At 39.3% G+C, this 27,713-nt stretch overlaps 1 protein-coding gene across 2 annotated transcripts; it reads right to left on the reverse strand.

The window, feature by feature from the left end:
• Window positions 1-276: 276 nt before the first annotated feature.
• LOC144063149 (protein-glutamine gamma-glutamyltransferase K-like) lies at window positions 277-27,508 on the reverse strand. Of its 2 annotated transcripts, XM_077585146.1 has the most exons (15): window positions 27,393-27,508; window positions 27,142-27,214; window positions 20,160-20,440; window positions 18,503-18,694; window positions 10,783-11,034; window positions 9,917-10,035; window positions 9,750-9,857; window positions 9,492-9,669; window positions 7,385-7,523; window positions 5,498-5,690; window positions 4,307-4,460; window positions 3,169-3,453; window positions 1,735-1,895; window positions 1,515-1,651; window positions 277-1,430 (listed from the first exon to the last, which is right to left on the reverse strand). In XM_077585146.1, exons 3-15 carry the CDS (start codon window positions 20,437-20,439, stop codon window positions 1,271-1,273), a joined length of 2,358 nt encoding a protein of 785 aa, XP_077441272.1. In that variant the 5' UTR covers window position 20,440; window positions 27,142-27,214; window positions 27,393-27,508; the 3' UTR covers window positions 277-1,270. The 2 variants fall into 2 exon arrangements, with proteins under 2 accessions (XP_077441272.1, XP_077441273.1); XM_077585147.1 differs by lacking the exons at window positions 27,142-27,214; window positions 27,393-27,508 and adding an exon at window positions 26,851-26,938 and having other exon boundaries at window positions 278-1,430.
• Between the last annotated feature and the right edge of the window lie 205 nt (window positions 27,509-27,713).

Genomic DNA, 27,713 nt, shown 5'->3' on the forward strand with positions numbered 1-27,713 from the left:
CGCGGATGCAGTAACAAACGGAAAAAAAACTCCAACCTTGTGTAAACTTTGCCCCTGTTAGCGAAGAATAATTGTGAATTTATTCCAACATGAGTGCATCTGGTCCACATTTTATGATGAAGCATTAGCGTGTTTTCTTACAGTTTGCTCTCAGTAGCGAGGAGCAAATCAGGATTTGCTGCAAATTTTTGATAGTTGGATGATAGGATGATCCGATCTGATTTGTGATACTTGCTGTATGGTAATAAAACAAAAGTGTATCATGATACTTAAGGCAGGTCCAAATCCAACTGCACTTCCACTGCAAGGAAACCAATGTGAATTGATGGTGTCTGAGCGCTGTGATATGTGCTGCCGCCATCTAGTGGCGGGGGTATGAAGCGCATTATTTTATCTCTAATAAGTGGCCAGTCGTATCTTAAGACACCGCTCTTTATTTATTAGGATTGTCAGGCGGTTATTTTTTTTAATCATAATTAATTGCATGATTTCAATAGTTAACTCACAATTAATCACAACTTCGATATCTGTTCTAAATGTACAATAAAATGTAAATTTAAAAAAATTCCTGTTTTCATACTCTTGTTAACATAAACGTGGATTTTTTTTTAAACTAATAGAAATATGGCTGTATCTTTTAGTTATTGATAAAGTAATTTCAAAATCATTATTATTTATTTTTCCCCATATGTTTTTTCTTCTTTTTTTTAATCTAAGAAACACGGAGCAATATGGCTCCATTGTCTCCCCCTGTTGGTCATTGTTTTCATGTTTCTTTGACCGGCTGTGACTGGGGGGGATTTTTTTCGTATCATTTTGTGCGACTTTAAAAGTACAGTTTTTATTATTTGTGTGCATGTTTTTATTCAAGTACTGCTCAAGGGCAGTATGGAAAATGTGGTTGCAGTACACATCTGGACTCACAGTCAGAGCGGTACCACATGAAGGGCCTGAATCAAGATTCAAACCAAGAGCCTTTTGGCTGCACGGCAGACATGCTACAAACGCACTGCCCTTCAAGTGGTCCCACTGTGTGCAAAGTTATTTCGACTTAACCATGCCCGAAAAGCACACTGTAAAGGACAAGGACTTGCTAATTATTTAGAAGCGTGACTCCAACTTACACTTTCACTTTCAGTCCTTTCCGAGGTGAAATGCCACTTTTGCCCCAAGGCTTTTTTTTTTATTCCCTCGCCGTGGCCAATGTCAGACTTTAACTAAAGTTTGACTATGCGCTTCTCTTGATGGTTCCTACAGGAAAGGTCAGACCCTACAGCGCGCCGTAGTTCCTTTGGTGCACGGCGACGTCCGTCACGCCGTGGACATTTGTGAGCTGCCGGCAGTGCATTGACGCCAGTAATTTCCTGGGCCCGGCGAGCGTGGGCACCAAGTGTTCAGTCAGAGAGACGGTGGCTCGGCTTCCGATATCTCTGAGGGGAGGGACGGGAAATGACAAGTTATAAAAATAAAAATAAAAGGGGGGGGGGAGTCACAGCAGTATGTTTTTTACTCACCCATAATGAATCTTTCGAGCGGTGGCAAGGCCAAGTCCCTCCACATGGAACATGACCGACTTCAGCACCTGAGGTAGCGGGTTCGTGAAGGAAATCTCCACCGCCATCTTCTCCCCGACAACAGCCTTCCCCACAGGCTGGAACATTTGCATATTTAAATACACAATGTTGAATTAATTCCCTTATGTGTCCATTTTGCCGTAAACTTCAACCATCTTACCTTTAAGAGCAGGTCTGGAGTCCTGAGTCGGAAATTGAACTGAGTGGCGAGAACCTGCTGCGTCTCTTTGACCCGGCCCGACAGCGTCAGCATGAGGGCAGCCTGGTCCACCAGTTGGTCCTTGTAGTCTTTGTACTCCAAGGTCCACTCCAAAACCTCCTCTAAAAGAAATAAAGACGACACGCGCCATTAAAAAAAAAAAAAAAGTCCCACTGCAATCACACAAGTGACTGACAGCCGTGCTGATTGGTCCTGCCATTTGATATATTGTGTTTGTGCTCAAAACCAAGTGAGGCAGATGGCGGATTGCCAAGACTGATAAAATTGTGGCAGTCCCATCAGCGTCCTTCAATGTTTAAATGTGGTGGAAGTAGGAGGCTACACTGAAAGCTAGTAAACAACAAACAGACACTTCATTGAAAAGAGAGCGCTCAATTCAATATAGTGAATCGGGAAGTGTGAAAACCGCACCGTGCTGAAACTGAATCAGTCAGAATGAGACGCGCTAACAAAAAAGAGAGTGAGGGTCTTTTATCGAAGAGGACATGGCAGTGAAAAACACAGACACTCGAACAATGCAGCATCCAGAACTAAAAGTTTATTAATTTTTTTCTCTATTACGAGACTGTGGAAAACAACAAAAATATAATACTGCAGTGCACGGAACTAAGCAGTTTTATTTATGAGAATGTGGGGAGCAAGAAAATGGATCAGTGCAGCAAAGCAGACACTGTGGAGTTTAACATTCTAGAGTCAAGAGGGGTCTTCTTTTATTCAAGAGGAGACTAAGGGCACTGAGAAAACTGGATGCTGCAGCAAAGTAGACCATGGAGATATAATGCCACAGTGTCCGAAATAAATGGTATTCTTTTATCCAAGAGAAAAGCCTGGGCAGCAAGAAAATAGCGCTGCAGCAAAGCAGAGACTGTGGAGTATAACAATGCAGCGTTCATAACACAATGTCCTCTTCTATGCAAGAGGAGACTCGGGGCACTAAAAAAACAGGATGCTTCAGCAAAGCATAGACTGTGGAGTAACATACCGCAGTGTCCAGAGCTAAGGTGTGTCCTTTTATCCAAGAAGAGACTAAGGGCGCTGAGAAAATGCAATGCTGCAGGAAAGCGTAGACTGTGGTGTATAATACTACAGTTTCTTGACCTTACAAGGTTTTCTTTTATCCAAGAGGAGACAAAGCATAATAAGAAAACGGAGCACTACAGCAAAACAGAGACTGTGGACTATAATATCAGTGTCCTAAGTTTAGAGGTCTATTACCAAGAAGAAAACTCATGAAGCAAAACCCAAACTACGGGGTATAATGCTGAAGCGTCCAGAACTAAAGGATTATCTTTCATCCAAGAAGAGACTGGCAACAGCCCAAAAAAAATAGGACAGCTGCAGTAAAATTGAGATTATGGAGTAAAGGGCACTCACCGTTATTGGGCAGCAGATCCAGGTTGGTGTGGTCCGTCCTGACGGTGGCCTTATGAACGCCGGTGTAGTACATGATGGCCACCTGGCTGTGCAGGATGACGTGTCGGTGCTCTGCGCTGCTGTTTCGCAGCGTGACGGTCAGCTCGGCGTCCCGCCCCATTTGGGGGCCGTCGCCCTCCATGGCCACCTTGATGAACACATCCTCCACCTCGGGGGAGGAGTACGCGGCCGCCTTGGAGCCATAACGACATGCCGTCTCCACAGCGATGCGCTCCGCCGCCGTTCCTGACCGCATAACACAGAGGAAACTTCTCAAATTCAAATCAAAGGACTCTAAAGCATACACTTACCAGCGAGACTACCAGAGTCAGTCAGATGAGTGACAAGCTCCAGTTCAAAGAGTTTACGCATACACTCGCAGGTGAGATGTTAGATGAAACAAGCAAAGTGGAAGAGAAGACGGTTGAAGGACAGAAACTAGCACCCTAGCGCGTGAGTCCAACCTGTTAGCTTGCTAGCGAAATCAAGAACAGTGTTATGCATACACTCACTGGCAAGATGCTGCTCACTGTTACACTCACACTCAATGGTGAGGTACGACCCACTGTTAGACATGCACACTTGCCGGAAAGATATGGTCCACTGTTACACATGAAGTTCAGTGAACCAGCCCATCATTATGCACACACTTACCGGTGAGATCCAGCCCATTTTTACACTCTAACTAACTGTTACACGTGCAATCACCAGCAAGGTCCAAACCCTGATACACTAGCCAGCAAGATACAGCACGGGGTTATGCATACACTTCCTGGTGAGATAGAGCACTTTGTATGAATACACTTGCTGGCAAGATCTAGCCCATTGTTGCACATGCATTCACTGGTGAAATCAAGAACTGTTATGTACACACATGCCAGCAAAATTTGTGAGTTCCAGATAACTGTCACACACACATGCACAGGCTGTTACGCATACACTTGCTGACGAGATAACAAAAGGCAGCCCAAGAATGCTTTTGATTGTGAAAAAGATGTTCTTTACATGTTACATGATTTCCAATGGGAAATATTTAGTTTTTGTGATTAGACGTGAATCAGTTTAATTGCGTGAATGTTTCTTATGAGGCCGGCGATACCTTCCGGATGCTTGTAAAGGTGCGTGATGTCGCTGCGTTCGTCCGATCCGACAGCCTTGGTGCTGATAAGGTGGCCCACGACTTTCTTCTCGCTATAGATTTGGGAGAAGGTCCCGTCCGGGTTCCTCTGCCAGTAGATTTTATCGCTGTTCACCTGAGGATGTCCGGAGGGGAGAAAAAAAAAGAAGCTCAGAACAGATGCAAAGTGTCCCTTTTGACGGGCGCCATATGGCGGAGTGTTGTTACACGGGGCACGACGGTATGCTGTCAACGCTCAGGTCTGGTTGTGTCACTCGCGTAGGTGGCATTGCTCAGTGACAAGACTTTCTAGCACTCATAACAATGCTGGTTTGATTCCCAGGCTGGCCTCTGGTTAAGCTACATTTTCGACGATGTGAAAACACTTTTGAGAACAAGAAAAAGGAGATGGGGAGTCTAAATCCCAGAGTAATGTGTTTTTCTTTAATCCAAGAGGGGACTATATGCAGCAAGAAACAGAGAAAACCGGAGACAGTGGAGTATCCATAAGGACACTACGGGCATCAAGAAAAAAACTGTGCTGAAGAAAAGATATTTGTGGAGTATAATGCCAAAGTACCCAAAGCTAAGCGGTCTTATTTCATCCAAGAGGAGACTTTGGGCAGCGAGAAAACTGAGTGCTGCAGCAAAGTGGAGATTGTGGAGTATAACACTGCAGCATCCAGAGCTAAAGGGTCTTTTGTTTTGTCTGAAAAGAGAGTGAGGGAAGCAATAAAGTGGAGCGGTGCAGTAAAGCAGAGACTGTGTGAACACCAAAGCATCCAGAGCTATAAAGCAAGAGGACACTAAGGGCAATGGGGAAAAAAGCAGACTGGAGTAACGCAAAACATCATCCTGGGTTAAGTGATTTTCTTTAATCCAAGAGGAGACTAAGTGCAGCAAGAAAACAAAGTGGAGCATAACACCCAACGTCCAGATCTTAAGGGTCTTTTTTGTTTTTATCCATAACAACACTAAGGGCAGCAATAAGATGGACCTCTGAAGAAAAGCAGAGATTGTGGCACCTATCTACGCAGCATTCAGAAATAAACAGTTTATCAAAGGGGGACACTAAGGTGTTCTTTTGCTAACCAAAACAGCAGCAACTACACCCCCCCCCCCCAAACTCCTTCTTTGAACACATAATCTGTGACCCAATCGCCATCGACTGACCTCGGCAAACACAAACTGGGCGTCGTGCTTGAGGAAGACGTGACCGTTGCGGATGGCGGCGAGAGAAGCGGGGCCGCAGCGGAAGGTGCCCTGACTGGTCTCCTGGGGCGTGGCATCCACCGCTTGCCAGCCACCCATTCCCGGGGGCAAATCGTGACGAGCCATCCAGCAGTCGTTCCACACGTGGAAGTTCCTGCACACGTCGCACACGTCAATCAATGACTCTCGGTAAACGATCATGTCGTCACTCTATGCCAAGAACGTTTTGTGACGGAGAACAATCTGTTCATTTAAAAGCCTAATCCGGAACCTTTTAAACCCACATTTTGAAACCCGAACCCTAACTTGAAACCCTAATTTGATACTGTAACTTTTGTTTGAAGCCTCAAACCAGGCTTAAAACCTTAACTGGAAACTCTACTTTGAAGACCTCATCCACCTAAACGGTCTTGAAACCATCATTTAAATCCCCAAACCTGACTTGAAACCCTAATCTGAAACAAGCCCTTGGTTGGAACTCTAAACCAGGCTGGGAACCTTACTTTGAAACCCTAACCAATGCCTGAAAGCCTAATTTGACACTCCAATCTGGTCTTAAAACTCTCATTTGAAACAGCAACCTTGATTTGAAACCTTTGATACTTTAACCTCTCTTGAAAGCAGAATTTGAAACCCCAAACCAGGATTGAAGCCCCGATTTGACACCCCAATCAAGTCTTGCAACCCAAATTTGAAAGCCCAACCCCTTTTTGAAAATTTAATTTGAAATCATAACCTTTGTTTTAAAAACTTAACCTTGGCTTGAAACCTTAATTTAAAGCCCCAACTTCTGTTTGAAACCCCAACCCAGCCTAATCACGTCTTGCAACCCAAATTTGAAAGTCTAACCCCTTTTGAAACCTTAATTTGAAATCATAACCTTTGTTTTAAAATTTTAACCCTGGCTTGAAACCTTAATTTAAAGCCCCAACTTCTGTTTGAAACCCCAACCCAGCCTAATCACGTCTCGCAACCCAAATTTGAAAGTCTAACCCCTTTTGAAACCTTAATTTGAAATCATAACCTTTGTTTTAAAACCTTAACCTTGGCTTGAAACCTTAATTTAAAGCCCCAACTTCTGTTTGAAACCCCAACCCAGCCTAATCACGTCTTGCAACCCAAATTTGAAAGTCTAACCCCTTTTGAAACCTTAATTTGAAATCATAACCTTTGTTTTAAAATTTTAACCCTGGCTTGAAACCTTAATTTAAAGCCCCAACTTCTGTTTGAAACCCTAACCCAGCTTTAATCATGAACTTGAAACCAAAATTTCAAATACAACCACTTGCTTAAAACCCTACTTTTCAGGCCTGCCTAACTCTTGATTGAATCCCTAATTTGATACTAGCCCTTGTTTTGAACTCTGACCCAGGCTGGGAACCTTTGAAACCCTAACCAAGGCGTGAAATCCGAATTTAACACCCAGAATCAACACTTTCACCAATCAATATTTGTATGATTTATTTTTATTACTGTTTGCTTCTGTGCTTGTGGCCGCCACGATGTTGACACTCTCGTGGAACTATTAGATTTTTTTCCCCCTCAAATGTGGACTTGGATCGATTTATTTCAGTCACAAGCGCGTCACAGAACTCAATTTATTTTTTCACCATGATGACACCAAAATGTAAGTCATCGTTCCAGCAGCGGCGAGGCTCACATGAAGCCAATATCAATCGTACTGCTTTTTTTTTTTTTTTTTTTTGGGCAATATACATTTCTTCATGTACATTTCCGCTATTTGGCCGCACACCAATCATCCATTTCCACTCGGATGAACTGGTGTGTCAAGATGAGTAAAAAGCGTAATATTGGACACAGCGGGACGAGGACGGCGATTGCACACACCAGACGGAGTCCGAATTCAGATGAGTCAAAGGCTGCATGTTCTCGTCCAGGTACACATCTGTTGTCAGGGAGACGTCGGTGTCGTGGGCTGAGCTGTAGTTGGTCACCGTTCGGCATGGAATGCCCAAACACCTCAACACTGCACACAAAAAGTCGCCACATTTGCTTCAGTAGAAAAACAACTGCTTAGGAAATAGAAAAGAAATTGAAAAGTACAGTTGTTGACTTGGATATCAAATCACTTTTCTCCATTGAAATGAATGAGAATTGCAATTAATCCATTGCAGTCCCCATAAAATACATTTTTTTGTAACGTGTGTAAAATACCCAAAACAAAAGTAATTTGTCATTATGAAATTTAGTGTAACGTGACACACCACATAGAAGAAGAATGTTGCTCCAAAAGTTAAAAAAAAAAAAAAAAAAAAAAATAGGCTTCAATTCTCTCAACAAGTTTGTTGAATGCGCAAAAAAAAGAAAAAAAAAAAGAAAAAAGAAATACCCGACACACTTAACTCTTTGACTGCCAAAAACGTTAAATAACGTTTAGTAAAATCCTATGGAGGAGTGCCAAAGACGTTAAAAGACGTTTTTTTTCAAAACCGAGGTGAAACTAACCATTTTCTATTGTTGATTACTGAAAAACGGAATAAGGTAGAAACAAACTTTTTTCTGATGAAAGATGAGAGTCCAATCTTTCATTTGGTAGTATGTGTGTTTCCATATTCCAAACACATAATTTTCTGTGGACCTTGAAAGATCAGTCAAAAATGCTTAAATCGGCTGGCACCCACGGCATCCCTTTTCTGAAAACGTCTGGCAGTCAAAGAGTTAAATATAAACTTGGGCCCAATCGATATGGCTTGAAGTCGATGTTTTGGCAGAATAAAATTCAGATAACTGATTAAGTAGCCGATTAATAAAAAAATATACAACAAATAAAATAATAAAATATATTCTGGTCCCATAACGCTTACAAAAATTAAAATAGGGAATTACAGGCAGAACATTTGACTGCTTTACAAGTTACAGTTTTTCCTTTAGCATTTCTTTGAAACAGAGAAGAAAAAAAACGGCAAAAATCTGTTGATTTTTATTTTTTTGGGTGGTGTTGAATGACATCATGCTTGTCTTATGCTGTAATGTGTGAATACGGAGAAAAAAATGGCCAAGAAATTGACCTATGTTTGAATGTTATGATCTGGGTCAGATTAACCCATGTTTACGGTTGTTTACTATTAAAACTACGGAGGAGGATTAGGGCCAGTGAAGAGATATTATTATTGTCAGAATTCTGACTTTAATCTCAGAATTCTGAGAATCAAGTGAGAATTCTCATTTTAATATCAGAATTTTATTGCTGACTTTAAAGTCAGAATTCTAAGAATTAAGTCAGAGTTTTTACATTAAAGTCAAAATTCTGACTTTATTAGTGCTACTATTGTGCTCATTTTAAAGTCAGAATTCTAAGAAAAAAGTGAGGATTCTGACATTAAAGTCTGAATTCTGACTTTATTAGTGCTACTATTATGCTCACTTTAAAATGAGAATTCTGACTTTAGAATGAGAATTCTCACTTTATTCTCAGAATTTTATTGCTGACTTTAAAGTGAGAATTCTAAGAATAAAGTGAGAATTCACACTTTAAAGTCAGAATTCTGACTTTATTTAGTGCCACTATTATGCTCACTTTAAAGTCAGAATTCTAAGAATTAAGTCAGAATTATGACTTTAAAGTGAGAATTGTGACAATTTTCTCTTTAAAGTCTGAATTCTGTGATTTAAGTCAGAATTCTCACTTTAAATACACAATAAAGTCAGAATCCTGCCAAACTTTTTTTTTCTTTCTCTTCACTGGCCCTAATCCTCTTCCGTAATTTGCATTGCATTATGTAATTTGTTTTTTGATTATGTCAATTATGTCTTTTGATGATTAAACATTAGAGCAGGTCACATTAACCCATGAACATTTTTCAGAAACGAACACATGAGAGAGTTAAATGAGCTCAGCTGATTTTCTGTCAACTTCTAACGGTCCACAAGCTGGTAGTCACATTGGAACTTGAAATTTAAAAATGCCAAGAGTTCGTATGACTTCATAACCAACCTGTGGTGACGATCCCGGCAAAGATCCAACATTGGCCGTACTTGACGGGGGTTCCGTTGTTTTTGTGGTATTCCGTCAGTATTTCCATACTTCCGCTCCAGACGGTCGGACATGTTCCTTGAGTGTAATTTTCCGACCAGTTTCCTTCCACAACGCCTTGGTCATCGCGAGAGTTGATCTACAGTCGATGATGACAGCAAAGACTATTTAAAAACAAAAACAAATGACCAAAAAGACCAAATGATCCCAATTTCTCACCATGCCTGACACGACTCGCACCACATTGACAGGGTCCCCCCACCCAGACGGAGGAGTTCCACTCTTTTCCAGGACGAACAGACACGCGTCCAGGATCCCCTCGTCGAACTGAAAATGAGCAAAACCCGTCAACGTGCGCGTTTGACTTTTTGTTTCACACTCCTCACCTGTCCGTAGTCCCACGTCCGGACAGCAATTTGGTATTGCGTGCCGTAATAGATGCTGCCCACGTCGTTGAGGACGTACTCCTGACGCTCGTCTTCGGCGTCCATGAAGACGGCGTCCTCTGACAGCAGGAAAACAGAACCAAAACAGAACCAAAACAACAATACTGTGCGTAAGTCTCTGTAACTAAATAAAGAAATAAAAACAGAAACAGAAAAATATAGTTAAAAAATTAAAGACCAAAAAAGAAATATAAATGGAATTAAAAACAACAATATATATATCCATAAATAAAAAAATAAAAGTAAAACAAAAAAAATAAATAAATAAAAATAAAAAAATTAAAAAAAATTAAAAATTACAAATTAAAAATTAAAAATTAAAAATTAAAAATAAATAAAAAGTAAAAAATAAAATAATATATATTTTTAAAAACAATCAATAAAACAAAAAAAAATAAAAAATAAAAACATGTATTACTTTCATGCTGCAGATGCTCTGTCAGGTCGAAATGTTATTCAAATGAGGGGGCGGTCCTAAGTGTGTCTTGGGTTGGGCTGTAAACTGTCGAGCAACTCAAGTCGCATGTTTATATCCATTTTTATTTTCACTTTTGTTCATTTATTTAGTTATTTAGTTATTTTGAATGTGGGTAGTTTTGGTCCTCCATTGTATGCACTTTTTTTTTTAATGATCTGATAGAGTCAGACTCCAAAGTTCTGACTCACGGACCCCCCCCCCCCCAGAGTTCCCTGAAAATGCGTTTGAGAACCACTGCAGTGTCAAAGTTCGGACAGACCGTCAACAGGGACACGAATCTTATACATTTGGCAATTGTTAGTGTTTTTCCATTGTGCTTTTTTTTTACCGTCACACCAGGGGTTGAACAGCACATAGATGTCATTAGCCGGGTCGTGTGCAGAAATAGCACGTCCGCTCGGACACTCCGTTTCCACCTGGAGGCGATAGCGGCCGACGGCGGCGCCAGCCGAGGAGTTGACAGACAGCTTCAACCTGGCGCCATCCCATTCCATAGGGGCGGCCTGCCAGCGGTTGTCCTGCAGCTCGTCCACCAGGGGGATAATGACGTGCGTTCCCTTTGACACCGTCGGCAGAGGCCCTGAAGGGGAAAGTAGAGGCGGGCAGTCGTGAAACGTGTCTCGCTACGCCTCAGAGATCAGCAAGTTTATTTATTCTGCTGCCACACCTGCATTCCGACATCGACGAGGTTTGCTTGGACACGACAGAGAAGGAGTAAAAACTCACAAGGCGCTGCTATGACGACGACAACAAACACTCATTATGGAGGAGGAGACACTTTCCACACTTTCAAATGGTCTCGAGATGTCTTAATAAAACATCAGTGACATCCATATTCACATTTTCTATACAGTAACACTTATTAGGGGTGCACAAATTCAAATAGACATTGCAATGTAGTACAATGCTGGACACAGAAAATATTGGCCATTTTCACTTAGGGGTGAACTCACTTTTGTTGCCAGTGGTTTCACTATTACTATTAATGGCTGCATTTCAAGTTATTTTTAGGGAACTATAATATTACACTTATATAAGCTATACACTGGCTACTTAAATCTGATATTGCTTATTGTAATACAGATAAAAAAAATTGCTTGTTAAAAAACATGGGTATGTGAAAAAATAATGGCATATTAAATTGTAATATTGATATGGGAAATCGCAATTATTATTTTTTTTTAATCGTTCAGCCATACACATAAATGTAAGAAATACACACTAGGCTGGTCTTCTTCTAACACAAGATCTGTATCAGCACGTCTGCCTTTACTCAACAAATAAATAAATAAATAAAGTTGAATATTCCATTTTGATGGACACCATCATGGTTTGATGTATTATTAAGTCCGTAGGCTTTGCGGTGATGTAAATAAAGCACAGCACTGCATCACACTGATACTTCGACATACTCCAAAAATGATGCTCTAAGTCTACTCCATTCACTGCCTAATGCAACCTAAATCATACAGAATTGTTAAAATTTTAGGGAACATTAAAAAAAAAAACAGCCTTGAGAAAGAATTCAAAAATGTTTCTCAGAAGAGTCGATGAAAACTTTTCAAAATGATAAAATCTCCAAAGCCCACTGGAATTAAAAGTGTCTGCATTAAAGATGCTGGATGGATAAAATAAGTACATAGCTTTGCCTCATTAAAGTCCGTTTATGGTAGTTCAATATAATGTAATGTAAAATATAAACAATAATTACGAGCATATTTTCTTTATTCTCTGTCTCTATGTATTATTCTGTCCCCAAGTGGAAAGGAGCAGCACAATGTCCATTGAATTTAAGCACAAACCGTGGCAAAAAACTATTTAATTCTTTACATTCTATTTATTTATGTCATTAATGTATGTTGTCATGCAGTAGAATATTATCTAGTCATTTTTATTGCAAAAAGAAAAACATTCCAATCATTTTTGTCGTCCGTTTTGAGAGGCAAGAACAGATTTATGGCATTTCCATTCATTTCAATGGGGAAAGATGATCTGAGATATGAGCATGACCACAAAATCTCAAGGCGCCACTCTTTTTTTTCTCCTTTTTATTAAATGACAAGTCATAATTGTGAGTATATGTTCAAACGGAAGGCTGATTCTCATGCCCCACGTGGCCTTTGAAGCATCCGCCGTGTCCTCACTTAAACATTTTGTCGAGTGTGCCTTTCTTGGCCACCGGGGGCAGTATAATTCCATTACACAGACACAAACGAATGTAAACAGCGTCGCTACTTTCAGTGACTCAGTAAGTTGCAATCATATTTGATTTAGTCACATTTGTTTTTTGCAGAGGATAAAGAATATCTGCCTGCGAGTATTGTGATGTTATCCGTCTGCGTATTACTTCAAATATACTTTTATCCCATTCAATAGTATTTTTCATTATGGTAGCATTAAGCTAGCAGGAGGATTCTTAGGGCAACGTTTTTTGGTTGTTGTCACCACTGTGATACTAATGCTAATGACATTAGTTAAGCTAATGTCCTCAAATATTTGGTTTTGGCCGATATTCGCCCCGCCGAGCTGCCAATTCATAAGCGGAGAAACTTGGTTGGGAGCTGTGATGACCTTGATGGGTAGGCAGGCACTCCAGAGAGCAAACTATTTGCATGTGATAAAATAAATGCCAATTCTCCATAATATATCTCCTTCCCTATACAGTATATTAAATGTTCCACAGTCCACTTAAAGATCCGCATGAGACTACTTGACTCAAATTGAGGGATTTTATGCTGCATTTTAAAGAGTTTCTGCAAAATGATTGGCCCCCTAACATCTCTCACCGCTGTTCTATGTTAATACGCCCACGGAATAAAAACGAATCATTAAGATACAACTCGTGTTTATAGAAAGCTGTTTGACCTTCTTTTTTTTTTCTAAATCCTTGCTATCCATCTTGAGGTACATGTACTCGTCTAGTACGCTATTTGTTCTCAGCAGAAGAGCTTCTACGTGATACTAATTGGACTAGTTGACATCTAGTAGTACTAGTAGCACAGATTATTAGGGAAATTTGCTTTGGACTCTACAAAATTGCTGCAGTTGCATACATTCAATCACAAGAGGAGACAACTACAAACATTAAAGCATAAAATCAGACAACATAAAGCACAGGCACGATCCATAAAAAAATAATGAGATATTTTGGACTACCACTTTCACACGCACACAAAAAAAGTTCTAAACGGCAAAGCAGACATAGTAGAAGCTGCGGATGAATAATGTCAAAACATGCCACAGAATAAAACAGAGATCAGAAAATCAATCGAGTAAAATATGAACAAGGCACAAAAAACAACAACAAAAACAGTTCTACAGACTAAAAACAGGGAAAATGTTGTAGTGACCATTTAAACAAGTACATTTGATAGCCAACATCACAAAATGGTGAATTGCTGGGCGGTGTTTGCTTGGAACAATACAAATGGGAGGGGCAATGTCTCATTTCAATGTTTACCAACACAACGAGGCACTCTAAAGCGGTCATGCCAACCTGAATTCCAGGTACACACTCTGGCTGTCAAGTCAGACTAAAGATAAAAATAATTAAAATTCTCCCCCTCCTAGCTCTTCTGACAGTCTCTCTGTGACATGCGCACACTCACAGCCAACAATGAGGCACTCGAAAGCAACCATCCCAACCTGAAGTCCTGGTCCACACACTGGCAGTCAAGTCGAACTTATTATTTTTTTAAATTCTCCCCTTCCTTGCTCTTCCACCAATATCTCTGTGACATGCGCACACTCACAGCTGACAACGAGGCACTCTAAAGCAGCCACGCCAGCCCGAAGCCCCGCTCCACACTCTGGCTGTCAAGTCAGACTAAAGATAAAAATAATTAAAATTCTCCCCCTCCTCGCTCTTCTGCCAGTCTCTCTGTGACATGCGCACACTCACAGCCAACAATGAGGCACTCGAAAGCAACCATCCCAACCTGAAGTCCTGGTCCACACACTGGCAGTCAAGTCGAACTTATTATTTTTTTAAATTCTCCCCTTCATTGCTCTTCCGCCAATATCTCTGTGACATGCGCACACTCACAGCTGACAACGAGGCACTCTAAAGCAGCCACGCCAGCCCGAAGCCCCGCTCCACACTCTGGCTGTCAAGTCAGACTAAAGATAAAAATAATTAAAATTCTCCCCCTCCTCGCTCTTCTGCCAGTCTCTCTGTGACATGCGCACACTCACAGCCAACAATGAGGCACTCGAAAGCAACCATCGCAACCTGAAGTCCTGGTCCACACACTGGCAGTCAAGTCGAACTTATTATTTTTTTAAATTCTCCCCTTCCTTGCTCTTCCGCCAATATCTCTGTGACATGCGCACACTCACAGCTGACAACGAGGCACTCTAAAGCAGTCACGCCAGCCTGAAGCCCCGCTCAACACTCTGGCTGTCAATCAGACTTTTTTCCCCGCCCTACTTGCTTTTCTGCCCTCCGCTCTGCAACATGCTCATATTCCACCAACAACGAGGCACTCTAAAATGGCCACGGTACCGGACTAACCGAAGGGAAGATGTATATTTTGGGATGTAGTGATCGCGAGCTAGCTAACGGCATGTTGCAATTGCGCTGGATGTGTAGTGTCTTGTCTGCTACATGGACTTTAAAATGGATCTCACAAATGGAATGCACAAGACCTTCACAGCACTTGCTTTCAATCTCGCAACAGGTGACAAAGGCAGAGTAGTTTGCATACTTTCACACCAAGTGGAGTTTTTTATGTTAAATTATAGCCTAACATCTTGCTACTGGTAGATTGCACAGAGCACCCAAGTCGGCCTCAAACGGTTGAATTTCAATCAAATGTGCACAGTTGTTGTTGTTGTGAACGGCGCTGTTTGTGCTCAGGTTCACGCGAAGACATCCGCAGTCAAGCGCCTTTCAGATGTCGGGAGTGCCATTAGTTGCCAGCTGGATGCGTCTTTCTGCTGTCACATCAAACGGGCTGGGACAGTGGAAAACGTGTCCTTCTATAGTAATCCCCTTTTAATCCTCACAAAAACAATATAAGGGACTAATTACTTCAGCTGAGCAGGTTGCGCTTTGAATTGATTAATTTGTGGCTTTTATACATAAATTTGGATTATCCATGGATGTACCACTTATTTTGAGTTATAATCATCACATTGTAAAAACACAGGAGCCCTACTATTCACAGGGGATAGGAACCGGGTCGGTGCAGGATAAGCAAAAATCTTCATATAATTGATGCTCATTATAATAGCATTGGGGGAAAAAAAAATCTTCTTTTTTTAAGAAAGGGGGATAAACCTCCAACAAGTGTTTTTTTTTTTTACAAAAAACTATCAACCCCCCCCCAAAAAAAAAAACCCCAACAACTTTCAACTCATTCACTCCTAGCCACTGAAGTAACCCCCTTTGGTCCCAGCTATTTTACTGGATTTTGACTGATTTTGCAACCTACCAAAAGAAAGATTAGAGTCTCGTCTTTCATCGGGGAAAAATGTATATTTCTATCTGTTTGCATTTTGCAGCAATTAGCATTGTAATGTAGCTACGTTTCATCATCATTCCCAAATCTGTTTAAAACAGTGGGGGGAAAAGAGCTTTTTGCAACATGGCCCTGGTTGTCCTCTCAGTACTCTGCTGCCACCTGCTGGCCGTTTTTGTAATAACTACCCATTGCTTCAAGCATTCTCGTCAGTTCAGAGGCTGCATCAAAGCCTTCTGTATGCACTAGCATAAAAAAAAAACATAGAAATTTAAAAATACATCTTTGGGCGCATGGTAATGTTTAAATAAAATAGAACATATTTATACGTTTTTGGGAGCAAATTAGTCAATAGCAGGGGGCCTAAAATCGAACCCTGCGGAACACCATATGATAGTTCTTAAATTTTAGTTATTTCATTCGTTGTTTTTTTTTAAATAACTAATAACTAAAATAACTTTGGACCCAGATGTTGCCATTCGATCCCAGTTTATTGCTGAAGGGAAACATACTCTTAACCCCCCCCCCCCCCCATATTTCGACTACATGTTATTGAGTTACCTGGGAACTGATTTAAAATGTTTAAAAAAGTAATAAAAAAGCATCATTTGGCATAAGGTATAGCATCATTCACACTCAAGGAAAATCTATAGTGCTTTCCAGTGGCAACAAAATCATGATTCAAAACAAGATTAAATGAAAGGAGCCTTAGTGGAGGGGTCTGGTTAAAAAAGCCTTTACATTTCATGGCTTCTCTGCATCGTGGCTTCCAAATACGGATGCACAATAACTCTAGTTAAGTCCGGCAGCCAAGCGTCACATGCAGCTATAATTGCTGGATGCAGACGGGCCCCTGTCGCGGCATCTCCAGACGACAGCGCGAGTGGGATAAACACGAAGCTCCCACCGCGTTTGTGGCAGGCGCAAGGGCGGATTGTCACTCGGAAGGACCGAGCGCTCGGCGCCGGCTCGCTTTCTGGAGCATAGCAACCGAGAGTGGTTGCCATAGCGATAGTCGCCCAAAAATCCACCCTCCTCCCTCCACCTCACCCTTCCTTCCTTCCATCTCGCTTTTTTGTCAATCTCCCCCTCCCCATCTCGCTGAAGAAATTGCAGCAAGACGTCCTTATTCCATTCGCCAAGTCCGAAACCTGTTGGCGTTGCCGTCCGATTTTAGCAGCTGTCATTTTTAGACAAGAAGGCGGCCAATGTAGGGGCAATTCTCACACATGGAATTAGAATTCCCACCCATGCCTCGGGAGAGGATGTGGCCACTGATAGGAATTAATGAAGTCAAAACTGAGATTTTTACAGTGAGACTACGCGACTCAAGAGGAGATTTTCGAGATTTGAATTGCAATAACGAACACTATAGTGATTGCCGTGAACTCATCACACTTCACAATAAGCAGCAACTTTGACAATTAATGAGCAATTATTTAATGAAAAGGCTACAAGCTGTTTCCCCTGGTTGAAGTTTACTGTCAAATTAAACAGAAAACTAAGAATTAAAGAAGTTGTGTATTTACAACAACCACATAACTGCCTAAAGAAAGGCCCTGCTAGCCTAATACTAGCCATTCACATGCTAATGACTAGCATCGTCGCGGTGGTGGATTACAGAGTAACACATGTACATGTAGAATATATAGAATATCACAATACTCACAGGCACATATTCTTTATCCTCTTATATAATGTGATTTGACTGTATTATACTGGCGCCTGGTGGCCAAGGCAGGCACACTAGGTGGAGCAGCAGAATGAAATGAAGCATTAAATATGAAGGACCAACTTAAAAAATAAATCAATTCATTCTATTCAGTTATCTTATAGAGTGCTAATTTCCTTTTTAACTCATTCACTGCCATTGACGGCTATAAACGTCAAAATTTTATTTGCACTATTTTTACTAGTTTAACGTTGTTTTTCACTTTTGTTAACAAGAGTATGAAAACCTAGAAAAAAAAGATTGGACATTTAGAATAGATAACATTTGTGATTAATCGTGAGTTAACTAGTGAAGTCATGCGATTACTTCAAAATTTTAACCGCCTGACGCCCCTAATTTTTAATAATATTTTCCTTAAAAAAACAACAAATAGTAATTAAAAAAAAAATTAAAATAATTTTTTATTTAAAAAATAGTTAGACTTCTCTAGTTAATTCACGATCAAATTTTATATCAATAATTAGTTTTTTTAGGTGGAAAAGTTTAAAAGTGTAAAAAAAATTTAAACTAATAGAAATTGTTCAAATGAATTTTTGATGTCTTTAGCCGTCAATGGCAGTGAATGGGTTAAAAAAAACAAATTAAAAACAATCTTGGTTGGGTTTTTGGTGAGGCGGAACGCATTAATGACATTTCCATTCATTTCAATGAGGAATGATGATTTTATACGAGTATTCTGATTTTCAAGCGTGCTCACGGAATGAATTAAATTCTCAAGGTTCCACATTATTTGAAAAAAAAAAAGAAATATAAATAGGCCTACTTCAGTACCAATAGATGGAAAATATAGTATTTTTCACTGTCCTGCTACATATTTTTACAGTGTGAGTACAATTGCGACCCCTTTGACTGACCCGTTTTGAGTTCCAGGTGAAGTTTGTCCGTGTCCGGCCGGAACGCTCGCGTCAGCGTGAGCCACATGTGAAACATCTGCCCTCTCCGGATGATGAAGTCGTCGCATTGGTAGAGGTGCGTGCGGTGCGCCAGGCGCTCGGCTTCCGTTTTGCTCTTCATCAGCTCGATTGATTTCACCTTGAGGGGAAGCTCTGTGGAAGCGGAGCACACAGATGGGTAGATGAGAGTCGACCGGGGGATTTGCCACAACTGAGAGATCAGGTGCCCTACAGCAAAATATCCACTTTCACGTAATTGGTGCATTTGTTCATCTATCTAAGGAGCTACATATAGTGACAGGTAAACTTTTAAATGTGCTTCCTGGCACAGAGGTCAACAGCCTTTACTGTGAAAAGAGCAATTTTAGGTCAAATAAACAAACAAAAAAATTGAACCACATGACTGTTAGTCTAATTGTATTAAAGCTCATTAAATCGTCATCATAACACAAAAATATGCAGTATACAATACTTTGAGATTCATTTTCTTATATCTTTTGTCTTCTGAGTAATTTTTCACACTTCATTTTTCATACATTTTTAGTCTTTTTTTTGCCTTTATGTGTATATGGTAAAAATTCTGCCTCTCTTATTCCTTTTTTGGACATTTTATGGCAAATGTGTCAAACATGCGGCTCAGGCCCACAAAAGGGTTTAATCGATTTCGATAATCGAGACGATTTTGTAAAAAAAAATATATATATATATATCATTATTTTACACAAAACTTAAAGTTACGGTTTGTTTAAAAAAAAAATATATATATATTTTTTTAATTATAGACCGACATAAACGTGATAAATACGACACAAATTCGATTACTGGTAACACAAATACATGTGACAAAGATTAACGTCTTTATAACTTCATTAACTGCGCCACACAATGCATTCTGGGAACAATATATATGCAAAACAGGTAGATGTAACACATCCAAAACTCATACAGGCAAAGTGTTGTTGCGTGCCATTTACACTTGTGTTATTTTTTGGAACAATAATATTACAGTTAAGCTCCGTAATTTAGGGCTGGCCCACAAATAGTGAAAATATGTGTATAATTGACGACAATAGTTTTGAAGTTATACCATTATTTTACCAATCCGGCCCACTTGGTAATACATTTTCCTCCAAGCGGCCCCTGAGTTTGACACCCCTGTTTTATGGCAATTTTTTTGTACATTTTTTTCTGCCTTTCCTGCTATCAATTTTCTGCCATTTTTGTCAATTTAGCAGAAAGTTTATGGTAATTTTGGGGGGTCTTCTTTTGTTTTTGTACATGTACATACTGATACTTTTTGAATGTTTTATTTTCTGCCTTTTTTGGGGTTGGCAATTCCAAAGGCATTTCATGGTAATTTTCTGCTTTTCCTTTTTTGTTTAGACTATTTATGGTGACTTTTTGGACTTTTTTTTTTTTTGTAATTCAAGAAAAAAATATTTTAACTTTCATCTCTCTTCTTCTGACTATTTCAATTATTCATTTTTTATTTCCTCATTGATTCATTTGAAGAATATTTTATGTAAAAAAAAAAAATAAAAAAAAACATGCCTTGATTGAATGAAGGTTGGGAAGCACTGCAGACAATAGACAGACAATAAACAATATGGCGACCTACCTCCAAGCTCGCTATCGCCTGACGCAGGCGTCTTCCCGAACTCGCCGGGGTCCTTCCCCTCTCCGGGCCCCGTCACCAGCGTGTTGGTGATGTCGTCCTCGGTCTCGGGGTAGCAGCACTGGCCCAACCGGCGCAGCCACCGTCGGCACGCATTGTCTTCGGCCTCCTTGTGGGGATCCTGGGTGCCCTCCTCGGGGTCGCCGTCAACCGCGGTGAGAGTGACGCTTGGGAATCGACCCACGGCTGACGTGTCTCGAAAGGAGTGCGTCTCCACCGGCATCCTGTGTACGAGATAAGAGAAAATATTGATTGAATGTGAAATACATTTCATTTCATACGCTCTGTGGTTTTTCATTTATTTTTTATATACTGAAAATTGACATTTTTTTGTTATAATTGACTCATGACTCGCCAAATAATGACTTCACTCCACTTCCTTTAAATTTAGTGGAAACTCGACTGGCTTATAAAATTGCCAATAATTTCATGCAATTTTAAGGAAAAACTATATAATTCGATATATAGGTTAAGTATATATGGGGTGTCAAAATTAGAGTTAATTTAAAGTTCCTTTAAAGCACAAATTTTTTTTCGCTTAATTAACGCCCACACCTTGCACTGGGCCGTCATCAATGTACAACATCAAATACTTATGCCATCTACTGGCAGAAAAAAAAGACATCAACACAAATTAATGTCTCACTTTTTTCTTTTTTTTTTTACAGTTAAGTTGAGTCTTAACTTCAAATAACTTTATGAATTACTATGAAATTACTGTAACAATGAACAAAAAGATCCAACCATATTTGTATTTTCCACTTTTATGTTAACTAGAGTATGAAAAACTGGGGGGGGGGAATATTTTATTGTTCATTTGGAAAATGTACAAAATGTGTGATTATTTTTTCCAAGAGGGTAAAAATTTACAACCAAAAAAAAGTAGTTGCATAACTGTGCACACCCTCTCATAACTGGGATGTGGCTATGTTCAGAATTAACTAATCATACTGAAACAAATGTTAAGTCACTGAAATATAGAATCTGCCATGTACTGTCGGAAAAGTTTTTGTGTTTGGCGCAAACACAACACTGCTCATTGTTAAAAGAACACCATACCTACATTGCATCTGCATTTGGCAATTTATTATTATATTATATTATTAGTATGGGATTTTTTTTAATGGGTTTTAGGTGAACTGATGAATACACACACGCTCGCACGCACACACACATACTCACCCACGTACAAAATTATAAATAAATATATATATAAATTAATAAAAAATAAAAAAGGAGAGCAAGGATGGCATGTCAAATCGAATGAACAATACTGAGCTCTCCATAAAAATAATAAGAAAAAAAAAAAGAACACCATAACTACAATGAAGCATTGGGGTGGCAGAATCAAGCTTTGGGGCTGTTTTTTTTTTTTCAGATGGAATTTGGGAGAAGGTGAATGGAACAAAGTACAAGTTCAAAACAAAACCTGAGGCTTCTGTTAGAAAGCAAAACAAGAAAAGGAAAAACTGTCAGTAGAAACTTACTAGAACAGCTGAACTTTAATTGGACTTCATCAGAGGCACTTTAAATGGTGGCAGGTGTGTGCCAACTCCCATTTAACATGACTTTGAATGTGATTGTTTCATTCTGAAAACAGCCGCATCACCAGATATACGAGGCTTCTGCACACTTCCCCCACAAAAAAAATAAATAAATGATCAGGCATTAAATCATAATTAGAGCTGCAGCGTCAATCCAGCCTTAAGTTAAACGTTCAACACCTCCAGTGATTGATTTTACAGCTCGGCCTGCCCGTGCCAAGGACCGCAGACTCCAATCCGCCTCTTAAGCCCTTCCGTAATAAAACACCATTCAGATGTAGCTTTAAAGCGCCATTAGCGATGACTCACTTTTAATTAGCACTATCATCCTTTTGTTTCCTGACAGCCCTGCTTCTTCCTCCTCTCCTCTCTTCATCTCCCTTGCACTAAAATCGGCCGCTGCTGCTCTCAGAGGGAGGGGGTGTGTGTGGGGGGGTATCATTCAACCACAACCTGTAATGTTAAAACAAAAATGATGAATGTTTAAATATGAGTTCAAAGAAGCTCTTGTCATAGCAGTGTTATAGTAATTACATTATTTTGTCTGCTTATTTAAATCTGTGGGTCTCTCCAGGCTTGTTCTCTGACAATATTGTAGCAATACACCTACTGTGTGATTCAATTAGGAATTTTTAATATTTTTATTTTCTAGGCCCGTACAATGAGTTTGTTTCTCTATGTGCTCAAGCTCAAGTGTTAGTGAGGATAAGAGGTATGTAGGATGGATGGTAAATATAATCCACACAAAATGGAGGACGCATCGATGAAATAAGTGTTTGTTTTTCACCAATTTGATACAATACCAAGAAGTCACAAAACTATTACCATCTAGAGATTGCAATCTTTTGTCTTTCATCCCTGGCTTCCTCCCTAGTGGTCAGAAGCAGGAAGTACAATGTGCTGATCCCATCAAAGGCTGTCGAGATCCAGTAGAATGATGCCCACTTTGATTGATGAGCGAGGGAAGCCTTGAGGAAGTGAGCGTGTGCTGATTTACAACTCCACACAGCTTTACTTTTGATTAACTCACACTAGCACCTCTTCTGAACGTCATTTGAAAGATTAGATATTACTATGCAAGGTTTTCTTTTTAATTTTTTTTTTAATTCTGACATGCTTTTGCCAATATACATAAATTACATCACACTTTTCACCTTTTTTTCTATCTATGAAATCAGCCAGATTTTTTTTTTTGTCTAGGACATGAAATGCACACAAACGTCGGTAAGGAGAGTTAAAGCCTGTAAAAGATGTATTTTCATTCATGGAGGCTGCACTTCATCACTGAGCCAGTTACACTTGTCAACCAGTGCATTTTGCTCACAAAACAAAATAAAAACAAAAATGCTTGTTAAAAAACGAAAACTAACAAAATAGATTTTATGTTTACAAAACTAACTAAATCTAACTAACTATAGAGAAAATGTCCTTCATTTTAATTTATTCAATACATAAACCTTTGGTAAAAGTATATTTTTCCCGATATTAACTGGAATAAGGACGTTTGAAGGAAGTGAAGTGACGTCATCTAGCAGCAGCCAATAGAAAAGCACCTTCAGATGACGTCACGACAATTCTTGCTTAATTTTTGCCTCCAATGGCTCGGCTCGCCTGCTTTTTCGTTTAACTCAGCTAAAATGCAACGCTAGGTTAGAAATGCATTACTTTTTTCACTTTACCATGGTGTTGCAAATAAAAAAAAACTACTACTGAAACTAAAACTAACCTAAAATTGGAAAACGGAATCCTCTTGAAAATTTATTAAAACTAACTAAAAAAAACCGAAATAAAAACGAACTAAAATGAAAATTCCAATAATAACCCTTGTTCTTAAGCTAATAAGCTTTTGACCTTGCGATAGTAGATGCTTCTGCATAGCTGCTTGAAAATGTTGGATCTTCACCCCGCCTAGCTACCAACTCGTGCAGAAGAACTTTGCGGATTCGACAAATCTCAGAAAATCTTGCTCAAATAAATAAGAAGTTTACAAAACCAAGCTAAGACATTTTTGCATCGCCTGTCCCGTTTAATGCTTTGTTTACTCTTTTCAAATGAGCACTGTGAAGCGCTGCGCTTCACCAACAGTGGCGCTTTGAAGAACATAGCGATGTGCCAACAATGGGCTTGCACTGCATTCATATGAAAATGGAATCCCAGACAATGAGTGGGCTGCAAGCAGACAGACCGACAGACAGCGGAGAAAACAACTCCTCGAATTTCAAGTGCGTCACGTTGCTGCCGAATGGCTCGGGGCCTTTTCACAATGCGCCAAAAAAATCCACAACAACCTGATGAATGGGCGAGATATGCGCACAAGATGACAATCTTCTTTCTACGGATTGCATTGTTGACATTGGGGATGTCTTGGCGAGGAAAAAGTTGCTATTTTGGGGCGTATTAAGAATTAAGCCAAATTCAGATTTTTTTAAGGCAAATACGTCATACGTCAAAATTTGAGATTCTACACTGATTGAATTACTTTTTTTTTTTTTTTTTTTTAACAACAGACAAATAAATTGTGACTGTTGGGATTTATACAAATTGTGAGGAAAATTAGTGCTATGATATTGGTAATAATAAATAATAAAATAAGAAAGCAAATGTTTAGAGAAAAAAAATTATTAGTCAGCTGGCGGTACCGCATTACTTCTCTGGTTACTTCAGGGTGATGACCTGACTAAATAAAGCTCAATGTAGACCCTCAGCACCAAGATAACACAAAATAGCGCCAAAGCAACACTTTTACATCAGATGAGGGTGAATACTAATAGTGAATACTGTATAAAAAATAAAAAATAAAATAAATTCATCCCTCTATGCCAATGACATATAGTGACAGCGAGACCAATTAAATGCTCATCCACTAGATGGCAGAAGGTACAATGAAGCTGTGTATTCACCGATACCAAGTCAAGTCATCTTTATTTATACAAGTGGAGATGCCACTAGTACTTTTTACATGAAAATTTCCTCTAAAAATAACAAAGACAAATCATTTTTAAAAAAATAGTATTTTTACTTAAAATTGAATGAAATTAATGGCAATTTTCTACTTTTCTAATTTCCCGTTCCTGATCATAAAACCAGCCGATCTGGTATCAGTACTCTCCCATCCCTAAACAGAATAACAGCTTTGTATTCAACTAGACATGTCCAGATTGCACACCAACTACATTTGTGATTTCACTGAGATGAGATGATCACCATTGTTTACGTGGGCACTAAAAAAAAAATAAAAATAAAATAGAAATGAAAAAAATATATATTGATTTGGTGGCTTGATGTAAGATTTTCCTCATGTAAATGACGTGCCTCAGCTCACGTATCCATTTCACAAACAGGAAAGACTCAGTGTTGACGTTTAGCGCAGAGCGGGCCCCTCGCACACTAAAGTGAAAATGTAATCCACCCTTGACACCTGCCTCGGCGCCAAAATGCGATGGATTTAGTGGTAGGTGCGGTGATGCTCCCTGTTATGGAGATTACAGCCTGAAGAAGAAAAAAAAACTGTCTAATGCATCTGCCTATTACTGAAAAAAAATATTGTCGGTGTAGTGCGGTGATATTCTGTGCATGTTAACTGATCACACGACAGATTACATCACCTGGTGTGCAACATCCCGCCCAACCAGATGCCTTGAGCGCAGAAAATTCCAAAAATGAAGATCATCAAACAAAACACAAAAAAGTACCGCCCCCCCTTCCGCGTGATGTTAGATCCAACATGGCTTCCTGCGGGAAGATGCTGCCGAAGCAACAAGGCCCACTTGTGACCCGCTTTGCCTGCAGGCTGCTTGTTGTTGAGGATGGCTGGCAAAAACAAAGAGGGAACATTCACTTTTGGAATGTTGCGCTTAAAGGCTTGCAAAGATTTACACACTGTGCTGGTTTGTGAGCTCGCCACGGATTTAATTCAGCACAGCGATGACGACAAACGTACAAAGTCAAGTAGCCCAAAAGTGGTACACTTTGGCTAACTACAAAACTGGAACGGTGACATTGGAATGGATCTTGCTGCTGAAAAATATGTAGATGACGAAATATCACCGACATGCACATATTTTCTACAAGTAGATACTAATATACATTAAATGCATTTAGTTTGCACTGGGGGGTTATAAGTTGTGGTATATGGTTCACATTGGGTTTAGCAATAGAACAAAATGCTAAATATGGGTTTTTCTTTTGTTTTGATTTGTAACAAAACAAAATAAAAACATTCAATTATTTGTAACAGCTCTAATATATTTAAGAGCGCATGTTTGCCTTCCTTTTTAGGAAAGGGCTACATAGTTTTTTTTTTCAGTTTGAATGTTTTAACTTCTATTTAGGAAAGTATAACAATATTTGTTTTCTTTCATGGAAAATATTTATTCTTTTAAAGAATGTGCATCATCAATAAATTGTCTTCTTTTTAGGAAAGTGACACAAATAGTTTGTCTTCTTTTTAGAAAAATGTACAATAAGTTTTGTCTTCTTTTTAGGAAAATACTTCATCGATTTTCATTTTAGGATAGTGCAACGTCAACATATTAACTTCTATTTAGGAAAGTATAACATCAGTATTTAGTTTTCCTGTAAGCAAAATGTAACCAAGTTTTTCTTCTTTTTAAGAAAGTGCAACATCAATATTTTGACTTTTTTTTTTTTTTTTAGGAAAGTATAACATCGATATTTTATTTAAAGTACAACACCAAGTTTTTCTTCTTTTTAAGAATGTGACAACTCAGTAGTTTGTTGTCTTTTTTAGGAAAACTCCACCATTTTGTCCTTTTTCGGAAATGATGCAGACAAGTGCGATAGTAACATTTTCACCAATGTGAATTATTATTCTACAAAACTACGACCAGCAACTGTTTTTGCTTTGGCTCCGTGCGAAGAGCCAGAGAGCGGCTCTTTAATTGCCACTGGAAGCACCGAGCTGCTTCCCCGTGAGGCACGGAAGCAACGGCTCCGCATGGCCGTCAAGAACAACAAACAGTGAAATATCGTGCATGAAGTGCTGAGAAAGTAAGTTGGAATGCAAGCCATCACCAAAAGGCCCAACATTTCCCACAAACTGCAAATAAAGGTACTCTAGAGCGACTCACTCAAGTCAGTGGCAGACGAATTGGGATACAAAAAAGGAGGGCGAGCGGAGGCGTAAGAAGAAGAACTTGTCTTTCTTTTCCCGAAGGCTTTGTGGTGTTTCTGAGACTAGTTGCATGCTCATGCCGCTTTTAAGTAGACGCTGAAGGCGCACCCTTCTTACTACACACCCACACACGCATTTGAATGCGACTTTTGCCAACTCCTCCAAATGACATCATAAATGCCACAATTTGACTTGACACAATGATTCAAAGTGAGTTTATTACTGATTTAGTAGTATGATGACTTACTTTGTCTCGACCTCGACGTGACTCCTTTGCGTATCATTTTGCGGCACGACGTACGCGAAGAAGGAGTCGACACCTTCGGGAGAAAGAGAAGGGATTGCGAAAGAGGAGGTCATGGTGGTCCATGTATACACAATCGGACTGAAATGACATTAGATGATTGATTCTTGTAATCTGCACTGACAGGTTAATTGGGTTTTTAGCAAGTTAACTCTGAAGTCTGTATAATAGAAGAATAAAGGAAAAATACTCACCTGTTGAAGACGACTGCGACGGAAAGGAAACGTAGGAGGGTGTTTGCAGGATCAACCAAAAAATTGGCCTGTTTGAAGATTAAAACTTGGGGGGTTAAAAATTACAAAATGGCATAAACCTGTGCTGGTCTTTTATTTATTTATTGATTTATATAAATACATATATATATATATATATATATAAATAAAAGACCAGCACAGGTTTATGCCTGTATAAATAAATAATATATATATATATATATATATATATATAAATAAATTATATATATAAAAATAAATTATATATATATATATATATAAATAAATTATATATATATATAT

Source organism: Vanacampus margaritifer, chromosome 13 (genome assembly GCF_051991255.1).
Source record: "Vanacampus margaritifer isolate UIUO_Vmar chromosome 13, RoL_Vmar_1.0, whole genome shotgun sequence".
NCBI classification, from domain to species: Eukaryota; Metazoa; Chordata; class Actinopteri; order Syngnathiformes; family Syngnathidae; genus Vanacampus; species Vanacampus margaritifer.

Excerpts from the sequence above, each read along its gene's own strand:
- LOC144063149 (XM_077585146.1), bottom strand. The coding sequence starts at position 20,439 with ATGCCGGTGGAGACGCACTCCTTTCGAGACACGTCAGCCGTGGGTCGA. Across the intron at positions 11,035-18,502 it reads TCACCTGGAACTCAAAACGG|GGCCTCTGCCGACGGTGTCA; the intron begins GTCAGTCAAAGG and ends TTTCCCCTTCAG. Across the intron at positions 1,431-1,514 it reads GCTCGAAAGATTCATTATGG|AGATATCGGAAGCCGAGCCA; the intron begins GTGAGTAAAAAA and ends CCCTCCCCTCAG.